Here is a 21240-nt window from a genome sequence, read left to right on the forward strand (position 1 = left end):
TTTGATAAGGTTAGTAAAGCATGACCTTCCTTTCATATATCCTTGCTGGCTGTTCTGAATTAGATTCTCCACATGATTAGTTACTTCATTTTTTATTGTAGCTTCTGATACCTTGCCCACAACCAATGTTAAGATAGGTGACCTGCAGTTTCCTGAAGGCTCTTATCACCCTTTTTTAAAAATGGGTATATTGCATTGGCCATTTTCTAGTCCTCTGGCACAATTCCTTTCTCTACAGAGTTTTTAAATCTATATACTAGAGCCTCAGCTATCTCCTACCTAATGTTCCTAACAATCTTTGGGCCCAGTCCATCTGGGCCAGTTTCCTTGTGCTCTTTAAGATTGTGTAATTTATTTAATACCTTGTTTCTCCCTATCTTAAATGTTGCAAATTTACATCCTGCCCCTTCTGCTTTATTACATTTTGTTCATCAGTTTCCTTTGTGCAAACTAAGGCAAATTATTCATTTAGTATTTCAGCCATTTGCTTATTGCCTTGGGACATCCTCCCGATATGAAAGGTGCTATACAAATGTAATCTTGTTGTTATTGTTGTTGTTGTCTGCTGTGAAATTATCACATTCTCCTCTCAATGGTCCTATCCCTACTTTAACCATCCCTTTATTGCTAACATACTCATACAACACCTTGCAGTTTCTTTTTATATTTTTTGCTATGTTCTGCTCATAGTTCCTCTTTGCCTGACTAATCGTTGTTTTAAACTCTTTCCTATACTTGTTTTATTCCCTCTTGTTTTCCTCTCCATTACCTATTCTGTACTTTTCAAATGCTTTTTTCCTTAGCTGCAGCTTTGCGTCACCTCCTTATTCATCCAAGGATCTGTACCCCTAAGCCATTTTGCACCACTTGCCAATGTTCTAAAACCTACTGAAAGTGAGAGAATTTGATGAGTAGTACACCAGAATATGTATTTGCACCATGAATATATTCAGTATTACAGGGAAGCACAGTCTCAGAAAATCACTTATCTGATGTTTTTAATCAAATCTGCCCTCATTTCAACATATTTACAAATGTTAGATTGCTCAACAAGATATACTGGTAGCTATTTAATACTTTCTCTAAACTGTTTTGTGTATAGCAAGTCTTTCAAAATTTGAACGTTTTGTGAATAAAGCATTCATAGTATTTTAGTTCCGAGTTTGGGGATAAAATACGGCACGTTTGGAGGAAGAAAAAGAATGTTAGAAACTGGCCTAAAACCAATAGAAATAAAGTCTGGTGATGGCTCACATCATTTCACCACAGGTTCATTCCTGATTTATTGCATTCCTATTGATTTACTTTGAAAATATTTTAACACTGAACTGTTTCTTCTGTCATCTGTGGCCTGTTTGAGCCAGGCGTTCCCTTTTTCAGCTGAACTAAGAGTATAAGAATGCGGAAATCAAAAAGTTTATCCAACTTGTTCAGCTACCTGCTGGATCTACCTGGTTTTACTGTTTTCTTTTTGAAAATTATTTTCATGCCTCAAATCCTCTTCCTCCTTTTGCTGAGCCTGAATTGTTCTAGTTACTTGTTGAATGCCTTCACTGAGTCTTTTTTGCTGGACTACATAGCAGTCCCAAACCCATATCCCTCTACCTTTCTCTATGTTTAAATTGATTGTTCCTTGGCAAATGCCTTGACTGACTCTGCTTGTCATAGTGCATGGGAAAAGGAGGTGCACAGCATCCCAGTAACTGCTGGAAATGCTCCCGAGAAAGATTGCCGGCTTCCTGCGTGGTTCAGTAACATCATATAATTTTAAACACTTCTATTCCTAGCTCGGAATTGGGACTCCGCCACTCTTGAGCATTCTGAGACACTACCCTGCGTGGAGAGCGTTATATAAGTACAAGTTGTTGTTCTATTAGGTCCTCCCATAAACATCTCTTCAGCAAATCACCCATCCAGTCTATCCTTGTCCTTGTAAACCTACGCTGTATTCTTTCCATTGCTGCAATATCCTTCTTATAGTGTGGACATCAGAATTGGATACAATACTCCAAATGTGGTCCAACCTATGCTATGTATAGATGCAATATCACATCTTTACTTTTGTATATTCCCCTGGATATCAAGCCCTGGATACCATTGGATACTGATGATAGCGGGCGTTGCATCTCTTGTAACTGTGTTCTTGTATCATCAACACCTTTTTTTTCTTCCTTCTAATGTTACTTGAATCCCTAAGCCTTGGGTGGGAGTTCTGCCTTTCCTGGAGAAGTGAATGATACACTCGCTCTCACACCAACTCTGACTGCCCAAGCATTGAAGTGTAACTCAGCTATACTTCATATCATGATTCCCTACTTCAGGTCATTTAGTGCATGTCAGCACTTTTTCATCCACCTGATTATTTTAATCACGTCGGCCTTGGGCTGACTCTGATTAAACTACAGCAGCAATTAATTCACGAAATAAAAGACACATCAAACTACAGCTGTAATAACAAATTTACCTCTTTTTAGCCAATTTTACTTTTCATGTCACAATACACAACATATTATACCATCTTGTCTAGTGTTATACCAGCTACCCTGTAACACTTGTTACGCCTAGATAGAAGTTCTGCAATTCAGCTCAATTTAATGAAAACATTTGTATTGAAGATTGTAGTACACCTGCTAATGAACATAAGCAATCTTCACTTAATCAAAACAACATTTTATAATCAAGATTGTAATTCTGCAGGTCACATCGACACTAACTAAGAAGCATACCTTACTTAACTAACATATTTGTAATAATTCACTTATGTCTGATCACATTAAATAATTCACTTTGGCTCACAATAAGTTATAACTCACTCTGATATAGCACAGATCTGCTCATTACGTGGTATACTGGAAGTATGTAATATAGGAACATAGGAATTAGGAGCTGGAGTAGGCCATTAGGCCCCTCAAATCTACCCCGCCATTCAACAAGATCATGGCTGATCTTCTAATTTAACTCCATCTGCCCGCCTTATCCCCATATCCCTTAATCCCTCTATCCTTTAGAATTGGAATTAGAAGGCAGATATTTCTAATATCCTTTAGAAATAGTTCTCAGCATCAACAACAACTTGGATTTATATAGCGCCCTCCACGCCGGACGGCGTCTTAGAGCGCTTCACAGTAACAAATCCTGGAGCTGAGCCAGGGGGAGGGGGAGGAAGGTGACCAAAGGGCGGTCGAAAAGAAAGGTCTTCAGCAGAGACCTGAAGAGAGGGAGCGAGGCGAAAGGAATGAGGAAGGGAGTTCTAGAGCCTCGGGGCATAGTGGCTGAAGGCACGGCCGCCGAGGGTGGAGCGGAGTACTCGGGGGGACAAGGAGGAGGCCAGACCGGGAGGAACGGAGGCAACGGGCATTGTTTTGAGGAGAGAGGTCAGAGAGGTAGTGGAGTGTAGAGGAGTGGAGGGATTTGAAGACAAGGATGAGGATCTTGAAGTCGATCCTCTCTGGGACAGGCAGCCAGTCTAGTCTGGCAAGGACTGGGGTAATCGGGGACTGGAGTTTGGTGCGGGTGAGAATGTGGGCGGCAGAGTTTTGAATAATCTGGATGCCAGGAGCTTTTCCAGGTCCAGAAGGCCTCCCGGCATCTAGTGGTATTCAACCAAACACTGGAAATCCTCACAAGAGTAATTGCTGGCTTCCTGTGCACTCGCCCCATCCTCACTCTAATATTTACAGTATTCGATCTTTGAAGTATTTTATTCAGCAGTCAAGCTGACAGAGAGCTGACAGAATCTAACTATAGGACAGTTAAAGTAATGGGCTGTTTTGGGAGTTGAGAATCAAACTGCCCTAAATTTGGAAAAACATTCCTATATTGCAGTCTGTCAATTATTTATTTTCTAAAACTGACATTAACTGGCAGAATAAAAAAAAAGTATTCATGTAACAATATTTCTTGTCTTATTTTGTTTTGTGCACATTTTAAAGCACTGCTATTTAAAAGTTAAACTCTTGTTCATTGATCTGTTGTAGGAAAAATGTTTTGAATTCTGCCTTGATGTTGCAGCACTTCAAACTGGACAAGTTGATGTTAATTTTATTCATGTCAGAAAAACTGGTTCATTCATGTATCAGTGGTTTCCTCTGCTCGAGATATGTAAATGAGAATGCATTTTAGATCTAGTTGCAAGTATAACGTACATACTATATGGACATATGTAGTTTTACAGAAAGAAATAAGCTGTATCAAAATCAATATATATTTTAGCAATATGGTCTTGTACTAATGAAGTTGAGACTGTAAAAGATTAAAAAAGAAATATTTGGATAGATGAATTGTACCATCAAACAGTTGTGAAAAGGACCTCAGGAATGTAATTCACTAGCAATGTGGTCCTATCCTCAGTTCCTGTATTTGCCAATAAATGTTTTGTTTTTCTTCTTTCAGCACATAATCAAATTTCACAGAGCTTCTAAAGCAAACAAGAAACCAGTTCAGTTACCTCGAGGGATGGTGAAATCCCTATTATATCAGATTCTAGATGGCATTCACTATCTGCATGCTAACTGGGTGTTACACAGGGATCTGGTAAGTGATTTGATGAGGATATGTGAAATGGATATCAGGGAATATTTATTGCAAAAAGTGTTGCTGATTTTATTGCTGGTTGCCTTAGTGACAGATCAAAGCCCTAAATATAATTGAAATAAGAGTAATTATACTCTTAATTATAAGAGTAAATGCTGAGTGACAGATGTTGGATTATGGTTCCCTTTTTGTGATTTGGCCTGCATTCTTGCAGCAACTTTATGAGAAGAAAATACTTTGGGAGAGTTTTTTTTTCTTTCATCTCATTTTGTTTAGTTTTCTCTTCAGAGCATGTTCAGTTTTGTACTAAGTTTGAGATTTCAGATCTCAGAAACTTAAAAAGACCATTTTACAGAATAGTTTTTGCTTTCCATTTTTGCCGGTCTGTTTCACTCCTGTGGAAAATTCTGACAATAGATCAGAAAGCAAAATGGCTTTTGCTATGTATCTTACCTACCCTTAAGAAAGGTAGTGGCACATACCTGGCATTACCCACCTTCACTGGTCATGCCCACAAATGTAGCTGGTAGCTGGGCGGACAGAGTAGGTTTCTCTAACCCTTGCTGCATGAACGGTCGTCCTTGAACAAATATAATGTTGATTATTCATTTATCATTCATATTTGATGTCAAAACACTGGAGAAGGAGGGTGTTTTATTCAAGATGTTCAATATTTTTGGTCAGCTGGATATCTGACACATGCAGAAGCCCATTGTCTTGTGCAAGAGACTCCAAATTTGTTTATTAACACGTTTCAGGACTGCTTTTGAAGATTTGAGATCTAAGAAGAAATGGCTCAAAAGCTGATAATATCTTGTAAACTTCATATAAGTTATGGCTTTCATGTAAAAAAAATTAACATCTTGAAGCTCTTTACAAAATATAATTTATCAGGATTGAAGTGAAGGTTGTTATATAGACAAATGTCACAGCTAATCTCTGCCAGGAACGTCATTGAGCAAAGAGGAGGAAAATAATGAAGATAAAACCTGTCAATACCTAGTTAATTTTGATCAAACAGACTAAGCAACAACATAGGAAGTTTTCCTTGATCATCTTCGCAGATGACACCCAACTCTATCTCTCTGCCTCCACCCTCGGTTCCAGGACAACTAACATCCTGACAGACTGTTTCAGACATCAAGTCTTGGATGAGAGCCAACTTTGTACAGTTGAATGTCAGCAAAACCGAGGCTCTCCTGATTGGCTTGCGCCAGAGCCTCAGGCACTGGCAGCAACAGCATCCATGGTTGCATGGATGCACACTCCCACTTCACCAAGCCAGTCAGGAACCTAGGCATCTTATTCGACCCTCAACTGCCCTTTCTCCCCCATACCTGTGCCATGACCTGGCTGCCTGTCCCAGAGAGGATCGATTTCAACATCCTCACTCTTGTCTTCAAATCCCTCCACTCCTCTGCACCGCCCCCTACCTCTCTGACTTCCTCTCTCCTCAAAACAGTGCCCGTTGCCTTTGTTCCACCGGGTCTGGCCTCCTCCTTGTCCTCCGCTCCACCCTTGGCGGCAGTGCCTTCAGCCACTGTGCTCTGTGGCTCTGGGACTCCCTCACTCTCTTCGCCTCGCCCCCTCTCTTCGTACTTTCAGGTCTCAGCTGAAGACCTTTCTTTTCAACTGCGCCTTTGGTCACCTTCCTCCCCCTCCCCCTGGCTCGGCCCCGGGGTCCGTTACTGTGAAGCGTTCTGAGACGCTGTCCGGCATGGAGGGCGCTATATAAATCCAAGTTGTTGTTGTTGATGACCTGCTCTGCCTTCCTCCACCTCAGCAACATTGCCCGACTCCGCCACTGCCTCACCCCTCGGGCCGCTGAAACTCTCATCCACACATTCGTCACCTCAAGGCTTGACTAAGGAAACTCCCTCCTTGCCGGCCTCCCCAACTCTTCCCTCCACAAGCTGCAAATCATCCGGAACTCTGCCGCTTGTGTCCTCTCCCACACCAGGCTCCATAACCTCATTCCGGCTCCACTGGCTCCCCTCCCTCAGAGGATAGAATTCAAAATCCTTGTCCTCACTTTCAAGGCCCTCCACGGCCTTGCCCCCTCCTACATCTCTGACCTGCTGACCCCCGATCAATCTGTCTGCTCCCTCTGTTCAGGAGACTTCAGCCTGCTCCATGTCTCCTGCCTGACCCGCCCTACCATCGGCATCCGGGCTTTCAGCCTCTTTGCCCCCACCCTTTGAAACTCCATCCCACAGTCCCTTCACTTTGCTCCCTCCCTTGCCTCCTTCAAGGCACGAATCAAGACCCTCCTTTTCGACTGTGCCTTCAGCGGCCCTCCTACCTCTCTGTGCTCCCTCATTCCAACCCTGCCCCCCCCACCCCCAAGCGCTCGGGTCCTGATCTCCAACTGTTCAGCGCTTTGGGAAGTCCTCCTGATGTGAAAGGCGCTTTACAAATGTAATTTTGTTGTAATACACATTAAAAATAACTGAAGCTTGAATTTAATTGTTAATATTTTTATAAAAATAGAAATTAGGCTTGTAGTTATATTGTTATAAAGGGGTCAAAGATTGCACTGTAACTCTCTGTGCTTAAATCACATTGACAGCAGAGTAAAGGAGCCATTTTAAAAAGATGAAAGACATTGGATTACCAATTCACAGAGCATGAAATTGGGTGTAAATTCCTCAGGGCCAGTTCAAGGCCACATCCATGTTTTTTCTGCCAGTACACCATTTTGCCTGTCACTATTATTAAACATCATCTGTACACATACCAAAGCATTTGACTTGCTATGTGTGCCTGGCCTGTTGTGTCTTTTACTTTGCCTAAGATGATAATTACAAAAGACATTGGTTACATTAATTTTCCAAGTTGTATATGCAGTGCACAAGAGATTGCTTTCATTTGCATCTATTTCTTTTAGTACCTGCTGCCTTTTATAACATAACATGTAGGAGGAGCAGGAGTAGGCCATTCGGCCCTTCGAGCCTGCCCCGCCATTCAATCATGGCTGATCTTCTAATCTTACTCCAGCTAATAACCTGACCCTGCCTTATCCCCATATCCCTTAATCCCTTTTGCAATAAGAAATCTATCTATCTCAGTCTTGAATATGTTCAAGGACTGAGCGTCAACAGCCCTTTGGGGTAGCGAGTTCCATACATTCACCACCCTTTGAGTGAAGGAGTTCTTCCTCAACTCAGTACGAAAGGGCTGACCTCTGATTTTAAGGTTGTGACCCCTGGTTTTAGTTTCTCCAACCAGGGGAAACAATCTCCCACTATCTACTCTATCATGCCCTTTGATTATCTTATAGGTTTCTAAAAGATTCCCTCTAATTCTTCTGTATTCTAGAGAATATAGGCCCAAATTGGTCAGCCTATCCTTGTAACTCATCCCCTTCATCCCTGGTACTAACCTAGTAAATCTACACTGCACCCCCTCCAAGGCAAGTACATCCTTCCTTAAATGAGGAGACCAAAACTGCACACAGTATTCCCGGTGTGGTCTCACCAGGGTCCCATACATTTGCAGCAAGACTTCCCTACTCTTGTACTCTAATCCTTTCATAATGAATGCTAACATACCGTTCGCCTTCCTAATTGCTGCTGCACCTGCAGACTAACTTTCTGTGATTGGTGTACAAGGACACCCAAGTCCCTCTGGACGCTAACACATTCCAATCTCTCCCCTTCTAAAAAATAACCCGCTCTACTGTTTTTGCTACCTAGGTGGATGACTTCGCACTTCCCTACATTATACTTCATCTGCCACCTACCTGCCCAATCACCTAACCTATCTATGTCTCGCTGCATTTTTTTAATGTCATCCTCTGTGTTGACACTTCCTCCTAGTTTTGTGTCATCCGCGAATTTAGATATATTAACTTTGATGTCCTCATCTAGATCGTTGATGTAGATGGTAAATAGCTGAGGCCCAAGGACTGATCCTTGTGACACTCCCACTAGTCACATCCCGCCAATCTGAAAAGGACCCGTTTATCCCTACTCTTTGTTTCCTATCCGTTAACCATTCCCCAATCCACCCAATTTCATGGGCCCTTAACTTTTGGACTAACCTTTTATGCGGCACCTTATCGAATGCTTTCTAGAAGTCCAAATAGACTACATCCACTGATTCACCCTTATCTAGTTTACTGGAAATATCCTCAAAAAACTCTGAGATTTGTCAAACATGACTTCCCTTTTGTAAAGCCATGTTGACTTGGCCTAATTATATTGTGCTCCCCTAAATACCGCACTACCACATCCTTAATCAACGATTCTAAAATTTTTCCTATCACTGATGTGAGACTAACTGGCCTATAGTTCCCCATCTTTTCCTTTCCACCTTTTTTAAATAGTGGTGTGACATTTGCGATCTTCCAATCCATGGGGACTGTTCCAGAATCCAAGGAATTTTGGAAGATCAGACATAAGGCCTCCACTATCTCATAAGCTACCTCTTTTAAAACCCTGGGATGCAAGCCATCCGGACCAGGGGATTTGTCACTTTTTAGTGCTAACAGTTTCCCTAGCACCAATTCTCTACTAATGAAAATTTCCCTAAGTTGCTCCCTGTCCTTATCCTCTTGGTGCATCTCTATTGTTGGCAGACTTGTTGTGTCTTCTACGGTGAAGACAGATGCAAAGTACCCATTTAGGGACTCTGCCATGTGCTTATCCCCCATTACAACTTCTCCCATCTCTGACTGAAGTGGACCTACATTTACCCTCACTAGCCTATTCCTCTTAATATATTTGTAAAAACTTTTACAATCAGACTTAATGTTCCTAGCTAGCTTACCCTCATACTCCTTTTTCTCGCTCTTAATGAGTTTTTTAGTTTTTTTTGCTGGTTTCTAAAACTCTCCCAATCTTCAGATTTGCTGCTTTTCTTGGCAGTTTTATAAGCCTTTTCTTTTAATTTGATGCTTTCCCTAACTGCTCTAGTTAGCCACGGATGAATTGCTTTCCCTGTGGTACTCTTATTCCACAAGGGAATATGCGACCGCTGAGAATTTTGCACTACCTCTTAATCTATTATATTTTGCATGACCAGTTGTCTCATGTCATTGCCATAAGATCGAGATGTTCAGGTGGACATTAAAGATTCCATGGCACAATTTTAAAAGAGAAGCGTTTCTACCAGTGTCCTATCCAACAGTTCTCTAGATGAAATTGCTTTTTCACTTCATGACTGGTACACATTGGTTGACATGTTTGCCTACAAATTCCAAGTCATTACGCTTTACAGTAGAATCCTATTGAATGTTTTGAAATATCTCGACACTGGGATAAGGTGCTATCACATTATAAAGTGCTGTGAGAAGTTATGCTGCATAAATGCAAGTTGTTGTATATCAAATGCAAGGATTATTTAATAAAAGGTGACCAAAAAGTTGTGATACCATTACAAGGTCTAATAAGTCTTAAAGAAGCAATTTTTTTAGATAATAATGTAGCTGAAAAATTTGGTCACCCCGTATACTACAATAAGGTGTTCTGAACTAATAGAATAATAATTTGTAGTATGTTTTGTCAAGCCTTAGCTTATGAACTTTAAGGTGATACAAATTGGGGAATTGGATAGAGACTGTTGGGAAGGGGGTTGCTGGTAATTACATCTCCAAATAGCAATATGGTTCCACTCATTTCACGGTTTCAGTGCTTGCATAAGCTCAGTTATAAGCTGAAAATTTTGATTTGTTTGTTTTCTTTGCTGATTGATTAGATACTTAACCTAGCTGGAAATTTCCTTGTAGGTCAATCAACATCAGAAAGAGAAAAATAAGTAATCTTTGACCCCCTTTTTCAGATCATTCTCTGGACAATTCTATTGATGGGTTATAGCTGAAACGTTAACCTATTTTTCTCTTTCAGATGTTGGGTGTACTGCAATTCTGGTTTCTAATGCGTTTGTTAAGTTTGCATGACTATGATCCCTGTCCTCACCTGGCTCCCAACAGAACAGCTTCAGGATCCTCATTCTCACCTCCAAACCCCTCCACCTTTTCACCCTTTCTTTCTCTATGACTTTCTCTGCCCTCATTCTCCTGCTTGCCCCTCTTCTCAGCTAGCTCAGGCCAGCATCGCATTCCTTGTCCCTTCACTTCATCATCGGTGCCCAATCTTTCAGCCACTCCCATGACTCTTTAGAACTCCCATCATAAATCCCTCTGCCTCACCCCTTTTATATCCTAACAAAAAAAACTCCTGAAATCCTACCTTTTCAATTGCCTCAAAACTTTCCTTCACCCCCCCCAACATTAAAGCGATTTAAAACTTTCTTATCCAGTTTTATAATTTGAATATTTATATATTTATTTGAATGATGAACAATGACAAAATCTTCCTTGAACATATTCAAGACTGAGATAGATTTCTTATTGCAAGGGATTAAGGGATATGGGGATAAGGCAGGGTTAGGTTATTAGCTGGAGTTAGATTAGAAGATCAGCCATGATTGAATGGCCTACTCCTGCTCCTACATGTTATGTTAAAATTACATTTGTATAGCGCTCTTCATGTCAGGAGGACGTCCCAAGGTGCTGAACAAGTAGTGTTTCGGACCCGAGCTGGGGGTCGGGCTTGGGGAGGGTGGAGGGCAGGGAGGAAAGCAGGGTGAGCGAAAACATGGTCAAAGAGGAGGGTCTTGAGATGGGTCTTGAAGATGGTGTGGGGGCTAGAGGAGAAAACGTTTGTGGAGATGAAGTGGAGGCGGTGTGAGAGGTACAATCTGAACTATTCAAGGACAGAACCGTGAAGGTTGAGGTGAGAGGAGAAGCGGTGGATGAGGATAGAGTGGTCAATGGTGTCGAAGACAGCAGAGAGTTCAAGGAGAATGAGGAGACAGAGGGAGCTCTGGTCGCAGATAGACAGAATGTCATTTGTCGCTTTGACCAGGCCTGTTTCTGTGCTGTGGGCAGCAAGGAAACCCAATTGATGGGGTTTGTGAAGGGAGTGGTGGGAGAGGAAGGATGCTGAGAAGCAACGACTCGTTCCAGGACCTTGGATAGGAAAGAGAGGTTGGAGATGGGGCGGTAGTATGAGAGCAGGAAGGGGTCCAGGGAGGGTTTTTTAAGGATAGGAGTGATGACAGATGTTTTTAAACGGGTGGGAACAGTACTAGTGGACAGGGAGAGGTTTATGATGTCTGTAAGAAGAGGGGAAAGGAGATGAAGCTGGGAAGTAAGGAGAGGGGTAGGGATGAGCTTGAGGGGAGCAGGTGGCCGGTTTCATGCGGGTTATAGTGGTGGTGAGAGAGGAGTGGGAGACAGGTTCGAAGGTGTGGAGGGAAGGGTGGGTAGAGGCTGGGGTGATAGGGGGAGATGGGGAGGGGATAGCAGACGAAAGAGCAGAGGCAGCCGAGCGGATCCACTCGACTTTGGATTCGCTGAAGTCCAGCATTGCCTTGCAGTTGGCATTGGAGGTGAGGATGGGTAAGGCTTGAGAGGGTGGGCGGAGGAGCCGGTTGGTGATGGATAAGAGGATCCTGGGGTTGTCCTTGTCCTTAAATTGATGCCTCTGGTCACTGGCTCACTGACTTGGAATCAAAACCCTCTTAATTTACAGATCTCTATCAGGTCTCCCCTCAATATTCCGTGTTCCAGAAAATATAGGCCCAGTTCCCCCAGTCTCTGCTCATGGGTCAAATCACTCATCCTTAATATTATCCTAGTAAATCTCCTCTGCATCCCTTCTATAGCTCTGACACCCTTTTGTAGATTAATCAAAATAGAAACAATAATCTCAATTGCAGTCCCTCTAATGATTTGTATAAGTTAAGGATCACCTCTTTGGTTTAATATTATATGCTCCTATTTATAAACAACAACAACAACAAGTTTTCATTTATAGAGCGCCTTTCACGTCGGGAGGATGTCCCAAGGCGCTGGACAGTTGGGTCAGGACCCGAGCAGGGGGGAAATGGTCAGGGTGAGGGGAGGGAAGGGAGGGAGCGAGGAGGGGTTCGAGAGGGGAGCTGAAGGCACGGACAAAGAGAAAGGTCTTGAGACCGGCCTTGAAGGAGGAAAGGGAGAAAACCCTTTGTCAACCTTTAAAGACCTGCATTATATGGTGCTCTCATGAAGGAATATCTATTGGGAGTGCCACTGTACAAATTTGCAAAGAAAGCAAGAATTTGAATATAAAAATATTCCTAAATCTTGGTGAGACGTCTCGTGAGATGGGTTGGCTGGCAAAAGTCAGGACTTGGAATCACAGAGTCTAAGCTGACACTTCAATACATTGCTGGGAGGGGGGTGTTGCATTGTCAGCGGTGCCATCCTTCGGATGAGATGTTAAACTGAGGCTCGCCTGCCTGTTCAGGTGGATGTTTAAGAAAAGGAAGTTTCCCTCTCCCAAATCCTGTCCAATAATCCCCCAAATAAAACTGGTTTCTCACTCCATTGCTGTTTGTGGGACATTGCTCCACTTTACAGTATATCCGGTGAAGAGCTTTAAGCCCCCACCCCTTTAAAAACATCCTGACGTGAAAGGCGCTATATCAAATGCCAGGATTATTATTAATAATAATTTTAGGTGCTGGATTTCTTGTGGTTCAGCTGGTTGTAACTCCTATTGCTGTTTCAAAAACATGTGGAGACTTTCTTTTGTTTTGCTTGCTTTAAATTCTTGTGATCAATATCCCCAAATGAATTCCCAAATTTCAAATGAGTTGGCTTCTCATCTTATTTGCAACAACTTGCATTTATATAATGCCCTTCACGCTGGATGGCGTTTTGGAGCGCTTACAGGATGTTGCTAACAAAGATTAGCTTCCTCATTTGCCTATCTATATAACATTAATTTAATTTCTAATTAATTATATTTTGTGAAATGAGTCAATATTTGTATAAATGCAAGTTAATATTAAGCATATCTGAAATGTATTGAACATAATTTTGCTTATTGTCTGCTGACTTTTCAGAAATGCATTTGTTTTTGCAATGAATCTGGTGTTTGACATTAAATTCTGATCTTACAATTCCAGAAACCTGCAAACATTTTAGTAATGGGTGAAGGACCAGAAAGAGGCAGAGTCAAAATAGGTATAGTATGATGCAATTCTTCAAGTTCATGTTTATTTATTACAGTTAATTCTCTTAACTAATTTCAGGGATGTTGTATTAAATCATAATTTGTTGTATAGAAATATGGAAATTCAAAACATTTATTCTTTGCAGTGCTAGGAATATCATTAGGTGTAAGAAAAGCAGTGTTCTCCTTGTGGCTGCAAACTGGTGAGCCACTAGTCCACCATAATCTAGATTCTGATAAAACAAAAGAATAAATATCTGAAGTATGAAAATTCTGATTCTTTTATACCTTGAGAAGAGATGCATGAAAGGAAAATTTTACGGCAAAATGCTCTGCCAAAAAAGCTATCCTGTAGGAGATATTTAAACTTGTAGCTTATTTTGTACACTAACTTGCTTCCTACTGCAGCATATTTCCCATTGCCAATTCAGGTCTCTGGATGACTGATGTTGTCTGAGCTGAGACTTCGTAGGAAACTATACAGAACAGCATCCTTTCCTGTTGTAGATGTCAATTGAGTGCCATCCAAACCAAAAAATGTGAGGTACTCATCCAACGTGCATATTTCCTGACTCAGACACATCCTGATGACTTTCCAGCTTCAGAGATTGCTGATCAATGTGCTTGATTTGAAGCTGTTGGCTGGTGTCAGACAAATGGCTCCCTACTGAACGTGAATAAATAAATTGGTAGATCTCCATTGGGAATGGAAAATAAATTAAAAAATCATATCTCCTACAAAGCAAGAGCTGTAATTATTTTAAACCTTTGCTAGATTTGGAAGTAGAGAAAGTGCTTAAACGTTAAAATCATTTATTTTCACATGCACAGGTGTGTGTATTATAAAATTTATATACATATGCATACATGCACACAAAAATATATTCATTCAGTTCGCAAACCCTTTCTCAAACTCAGATTCATTAATTTGAGGCCTCATGTTGTAATATTTCAGTACTTGTAAGTTTAAGAAATTTTCACTTTTAAGGATTCAAATTGTGAAGTATGAAACTCGATATATCATGGGGAAGGGAATATTGAGACAGTTCTGTTTTTTAATTGGGGAAATAAAGCGTGTTGAAATGTGCTTTGCTATTGCCAACGTAAAGCAGTTGGCTATGAAACAGTTCAGATGCGGAATTGAATTCCCCAAAATGTGCTTTAACCCTCTAACAAAATAGTGGAGCTTTTCATTTACTCTGGCAGTGATCTAAATGGCCTTTGAGTGAAATCCTGAATTATAAGAAAGCTGTGCAGTCTGAACACACGTTTAGGAAGAACTATGTGGACATTGCACATCTTCCTTTTTTTGTTAGATTTATTGTAATCTTTAGAAGTCTTTCATGATAGCTATGGTGCATTCAAACTGAAGTTTGCAGCGATCCTGTATTTTAATTTTTGAGGCTGTTTCTCTCACTCCATCCACAGAAAACAGGTGCCCTGCTCCCAGGCCCCTGCCAGTGGTCAGAGCAGTGGGTGCTGAGTTTTTTTTTCCACTGGTGTGTCCCTGAACTTCAGAAGCAAAATTAGCACACTTATAGGCTGTGTCTCTCAGTTTAATCCAATGCCATGTTTAGCTTGCCAATCAAATGGCGGCAGCCTCATGTGGAAGCAAAACAAGGTGACCTTTGTTCTGCTGCAACTAACTACAGTATTGCCTTTTCTGGTAGTTTATTAGCCATGCAATCGGATCCTTAGAGATTGCTCAAGGCCTCAAAACAGACGGAGCCGATGATAGAGCAGGGATGTCATGACATTTGGTTTTGGAGCCTGCAGAGAAGTTGGCCTGAATTGAATTGAAGTTTGCAGTGTTTAGAAATGGCACCAAATTAGGTTGCCAGCTACTCGAGTTCAGCTAATGTTTTTCAAGTTTTTAAAAACATTTTTAATAACTAATACAAATATGAATACTTGCAAATAAGTATGAAATTGAGTAGGGAAATGTATCCCCCAAAAAAGGATGCTTTAAAAATTAATCATGTCGTATAAACCATCAATATCATTTTTAAAAATCAGCAAACTTCTTGTCTTGATATAGCCATAATTCAATATGAGAGAAGAGTATATGTTTTTTTATTTATAACCACAAGTTATTATCCCGATTCCATGTTTTCCCCCTTTACCTGTTTTTCTTTTAGGCAGTCAGAAAGTGGTGGGTGCGATGCCTTTTCGAATGTCCCTTCCAGAGTTTAACCAAGGCAAGGCTGCAAGATGTGTCAGCCTGGCTCAGTGGTAGCACTTTCACCTGCGAGTCAGAAGATTGTGAGTTCCATCCCACTTTGGGACTTGGAATCGCAAGTCTAAGCTGATACTCCAATGCAGTGCTGGGTGGGTGTTGCATTGTCCAACGTGTTGTCCTTTGGATGAGATGTTAAACTGAGGTCCCGCTTGCTTGTTCAGGTGGACCTTAAAGATCACACTTCTAGTGCTTCAGCATTATGTCTTAAAATGATTATTGCCGATTATCATCAACACCTTAAATTTTCCTTCTCCCCGTTTGGTGCTTCAGATTGCCTCTATGAAGCACTTTGACATGTTCAACCTCTGTCAGAGATGCTTATATAAGTAATCAGAATTATAGCCCTTGCATTTTACATAGCACCCAAAGCTGCTGAAACCTTAAACCACTAAGTTCAATTATTGGTCATGTAAAGTGGTCGTTAAAGATTCTATGGCATTGTGGGAAAGGAGAATGGAGTTTCTCCTCATGTCCTGCACAACAATCTTGCAGATAAAATTAGCCATTCACATCATTCTTCAGCACTTGCCTATAAATACACAGTCACTACACTTTACAGAATGCTTTGGAACATTTATGTTACAAGAATTAAGACAAGAATTTCTTTTAATTATGTTACATCTCAAAAATTAACCAGATATAAATTCCTGTCTGTTTCCTTAATTTTACTCACATCCTTATTCGTCTTATTGTGGAGACCTATAGTCTGTAGTCTTCCACTAGGTTGAATGCCATAAAATTAGTCAAGTTCATATATTATTGTTTAGTTTTTGGCAGTAAATCTTATAGTGGAGTCCTGTAGCTCAGTGGTTAGAGCACTCGCCTTGCAAGCGAGACACCTGGGTTCAATTCCAGGCACAGGGCGAAACCTTGGGCAAGTTTCCTTACTCCACACGCCTAATAATAATAATAATCCCTCCAAAAACAAAAACAATAATAAATTGATCACTTTTAATCCACGACTGTTTGTGGGACATTGCTGTGCGCAATTGGCTGCCGTGTTTCGCCCACAAATATACAGTCAATTCACTTTACAGTGTGTTCTGTGAAGCGCTTTGGGATATCCTCCCGACGTGAAAAGAGCTATATCAAATGCAAGGATTATTATTATTATTAAAGGGTCATACAAATTTACACACAGGCCATTCGGCCCATCATGTCTCTGTGCCAGCTCCCTCAAGAGCAATTCTTTTAGTCCCATTTACCTGCCAATTCACTTTACAGTCTATTCTGTGAAGCGCTTTGAGACGTCGAGAAGACATAAAAAACACTACATCAAATGCAAGGATTATTATTATTATATTTTTCCTAAAGGTTAAAAAAAAACCTTAGCCTTGAACGTTTATTTAAAAATGTCCAAGAAATCAATATTTGCAATTTTGTGCCTGTGGAAATCACACTTCCATGAACTGTTTGGTTATTTATTAAGATGTGCTGTGTAGCAATTCAATTAAAAAAAACTCTGACTGGAGTGTTGAAAACCTATAGTCAAAATGTTTGTGTGAGTCCCACATTCAGCCATTATTTTGCCATTTTGGAAATATAACTTCTTCCAATGTCTTACAAGAAAAGTGAACATTTCCCTTTGAGTGTCTGTTATCTCCATTATGAATTGTTTCTGTTAACTTCATCCTTCTGATCATTCCCATATGCATTCCTATTATTACTGGCTTTCTCCAAATTTTCCCCACATAATTCTGTTTCCTCTAAGGTGTCTCCACACATTGTCTGTCCAATACTTTATCATCCTGGCTGCCCCATTTGTTGACTGATTCTCTTTCCTGGCAGCTGGCTTTTCTCTGTTACCATTAGTGTCTGCTTTTGTATTTTTGTGTGGATATCAACCATTGCTGTCAGCCTGAAAAAAATTGCAGAAAGTGAGATATGAGACACCCCCCACCCCCAAAAAAAGTACAGAAACTAAATAGCAAAGCAACCAACGTTTGAAGGAAAATTAGAGGCAAAGCTAGAAAAACAGTAGAAGAGTATTAAAAGTGCCAGTGGGTTTGTTAGTTCCCAGTAACTTGCACTGTGTAGGATGTGATTTAAGCTCTTTGAGACATTGTCCTGATGTGAAAGGCCTGATGTGTGTGTGTGTGTGTGTGTATATATATATATATATATATAAATAAGATATGTAACTTAACATCTGATCTCTAGGTAGAGATGTTGAGATACTTCCTTACAGGGGAAAAGAAAAAAATGGAGGGAGGATTGCTCTCATGAACCTACAACAACAAAATTACATTTGTACAGTGCCTTTCATGTCGGAAGGACGTCCCAAAAAACAGATTTAAAGAGTGGTACAGGTGGGAATATCTTGATTCAGTGCGTGGGGTGGAGGGGGGAGAAGGTGAAAATAGTTTTTAACAACCACATTTATATATTTTAATTCACTTCACGTAGAGGGAACATCTCAAAGTGCATTACAGAGGCTGAGAGGAAGCCTGAGCTGTGAAGGAACTAGGAGAGCGGGGAAAGCAGAGCCAAAGTACAGGTTTTTAGGTGGGATTTGAAAGCCGAGAGGGATGAGACAACATGGAAGGGTTTGGGCAGAGAGTTCCAAAAAAGCAATTTTAAAAAAAAATGCTTTTACATTTCTCTCCATTGTACAGTTTTTCATACTAGATTTATACAGAATGATGCAACACGCAAATAGGCTTTTTAGTCCATAATGTTGTTTATACGAGTCTCCAGTCACACAAGCCTCCATCCTTTTTATCCTCTGTCCTATACCCATCTATTTCCTTCTCTCATATATGTATTAATACTATATACATATCTGTAACTCAGTGGTTAGAGCACTCGCCTCACAAGCGAGAGACATCGGTTTGATTCCTGGACAGGTCACTCAATCCACAACCGTTTTTGGGACACTGCTGTGCGCAATTGGCTGCTGCGTTTCACCCACAAAATATACAGTCAATTCACTTTACAGTACATTCTGTGAAGCGCTTTGAGACATCTCGAAGATGTGATGAGGCACTATATCAAATGCAAGAATTATTATAACCGTGAAGAAATTGTGTAAACGTTGTGTACTTTTCCTGCAGCTGATATGGGATTTGCCCGATTGTTTAATTCGCCTCTGAAGCCTTTAGCAGACCTGGATCCAGTCGTAGTAACATTCTGGTATCGAGCGCCAGAACTGCTTCTTGGGGCAAGGCACTATACCAAAGCCATAGGTAAGTTGATTTGAGCAACACAGTATCTTTCAACAGTTTTTACTTGCTCAAAAATAACCCTAATCAACATTTATGGTTATCGAGGCCAGTTTTAAAATATGCATGCCATTCAAGGAGGTTAATTTGAGGAATAAAAAACTGTGGTAAGATAGATACTTTCACATTAGAAAGCAACTATGCTGGGAGGTTTTAAGCTTTTTAAGACATTCTATGTCTGTTTGAAAATTTAATTTCAATTTATAATTTTTATTTTGAATTACAGTATAATGGTCCTAATGACCTCTTAAGATAAAGAATTTCATAAGCCAATTTACAAGAAATGCAGCTTCAATAATTATTTGAGATCTGTTGTACAGTATCAAAGTGATTATATAAGTAATACGGCGCTGGCAGAAGTTAATGACTTTGAAGCTATTTTTGAGGATGCTTTTGAATTTATATTTATCTTCAGTTTAAGAATATTTTGCAGGGTCCCAGTAATTTAAATTATTTTCATTCAGTAAATGGGAATTTAAATGCTTATTTATGGTCTTATAAGGATTATTACTACTATTATTATGATCTGAAAACCACAACTTTGACTGGTTAAGTTCCTTACAGAATCTTTGCTTACTTATTTTACTTACGGGTATGCTTTTTCTATTTAATAGATATTTGGGCCATTGGCTGCATATTTGCAGAGCTGTTAACATCGGAACCTATTTTTCACTGTCGTCAAGAGGATATCAAAACTAGTAATCCTTATCATCATGACCAGCTAGACAGAATATTCAATGTGATGGGATTTCCAGCAGGTAAATTTGGACAACAATATAACTAACTAAACAGATTTCCTGACGTGAATGTAGTTGTCTTTAATTTGTTTTCTTTCATCTAATTAGAACTGAACTTTAAAGCATTTTAGCCTACAGGATGTTCATTAACGATTTATGGGCAAATCACTGAACAATTAATTATTGAACATTTCATACACTTCATAAAAATGCCCCAAAACCCATACTGGCTTCAGCTTAACAATATATAGGCCAAATCCCCAAGCACATAGTTTATGCGTTAACGTAGCTGGACAAATTCAATAACCTGCTTTATCCTATAACTTTGAACATCGTTACAGAAGCAAAACAATTGGTTTCTAATTTTTTTCATAAACTAATTTTTCTTTTTACGTAGCTGGTTCTATTGTTATTGCAGTAGCTATCACATAGTGTGTATTTGCTTTAGAATCCTGTGTCATTCTGTAACACTACCAATAAGGTTTGAAAAATGAAAGTAAAAATATTCAGCAGAAATATGTAGATGGTCAGCTGCTGTTTTCTAAGGAGATTGGTAGGAATCTATACGTTCTCATGTATCCTCATTATCGGTGAACAAAGTTCTCTTGTGAAATTAGTATTAGCTCACCTGAAACCACAAGAAATTATGTTCTTTCTGCAAAGAAGAACATTTTGTGGAGTGATCTGTTTATTTCATTCCATTATATGGAATAAACCATTATTATTTGTGTAGATCAAGAAGACACTTTAGAAGGCTATAAATTTGGAATGGATCTTTACAGCTGGTTTGAATCCTCAAAACATTTAATGACACAAAACCTAATAGAATATTTTTATTTCAAAGTACTACTTCTACACACGTAACAAGTTGGAGTTTCTATTGACAAATTAATGGTTTTATCTTGTGCCATTCTAAAATGTTACTGGGAGAGCCCATGTAGGCTGAATGCTGAACTGGAGGCACTCTATTAAAGAAGTCCCAATACAGATTCCATTCTACCATGTAGCCATATTTCATGCAGAAACCCATCACCATGCTTAAGTGCATCCAAGCCAAACAGCCCACCTACCAGGTTTCGAAATGGAATCAACGCTCTCCCTGAAGAGATACATCTTGTTTACTTAAATCCAGAGAGGATTAGGCACAGGCTGGTAAGAGCCAAGACCTGGGGACCCCAGAGGGTGTGTTGCAATATTGCTGGAATTTAACCAGCTATAACTGCAATCCTTGCCATTGAAAGAACTATCTGACAAACTTTCCCTTTACGTATCAAACCAGGCTTTGGCTTGCAGGGTTAATAGGATCTCAGTGGGGAAAATCTCTGCCCCCAAGAACTAGAAAATCCCTGCCCAGGCTGACTGGGCTATCATCAGCAGTGCCCTGGAATACTATGGACTACCAGGCTCAGGAACCAGACTACCACGAACATCACAAAGGATTGGTTTGATTCCTACATTCTGTTGCCATCACATCACATTGTAGTCAGTTCAGATCCAACGATACC

General features: G+C 40.2%; 1 protein-coding gene across 3 annotated transcripts in view; it reads left to right on the forward strand.

Moving 5' to 3' along the window:
* Window positions 1-21240, forward strand: part of cdk8 (cyclin-dependent kinase 8) — a 63773-nt gene that overhangs the window by 28681 nt on the left and 13852 nt on the right. For all 3 annotated transcript variants that reach the window (XM_007900631.2, XM_007900634.2, XM_007900632.2), the window contains exons 5-8: window positions 4393-4533; window positions 13492-13549; window positions 18831-18962; window positions 19613-19756. In XM_007900631.2, coding sequence (XP_007898822.1) covers window positions 4393-4533; window positions 13492-13549; window positions 18831-18962; window positions 19613-19756 — 475 coding nt within the window. The remainder of the gene's footprint in view (window positions 1-4392; window positions 4534-13491; window positions 13550-18830; window positions 18963-19612; window positions 19757-21240) is intronic.

This window comes from Callorhinchus milii, unplaced genomic scaffold (assembly GCF_018977255.1).
Source record: "Callorhinchus milii isolate IMCB2004 unplaced genomic scaffold, IMCB_Cmil_1.0 Scaffold4, whole genome shotgun sequence".
Classification (NCBI taxonomy): Eukaryota; Metazoa; Chordata; class Chondrichthyes; order Chimaeriformes; family Callorhinchidae; genus Callorhinchus; species Callorhinchus milii.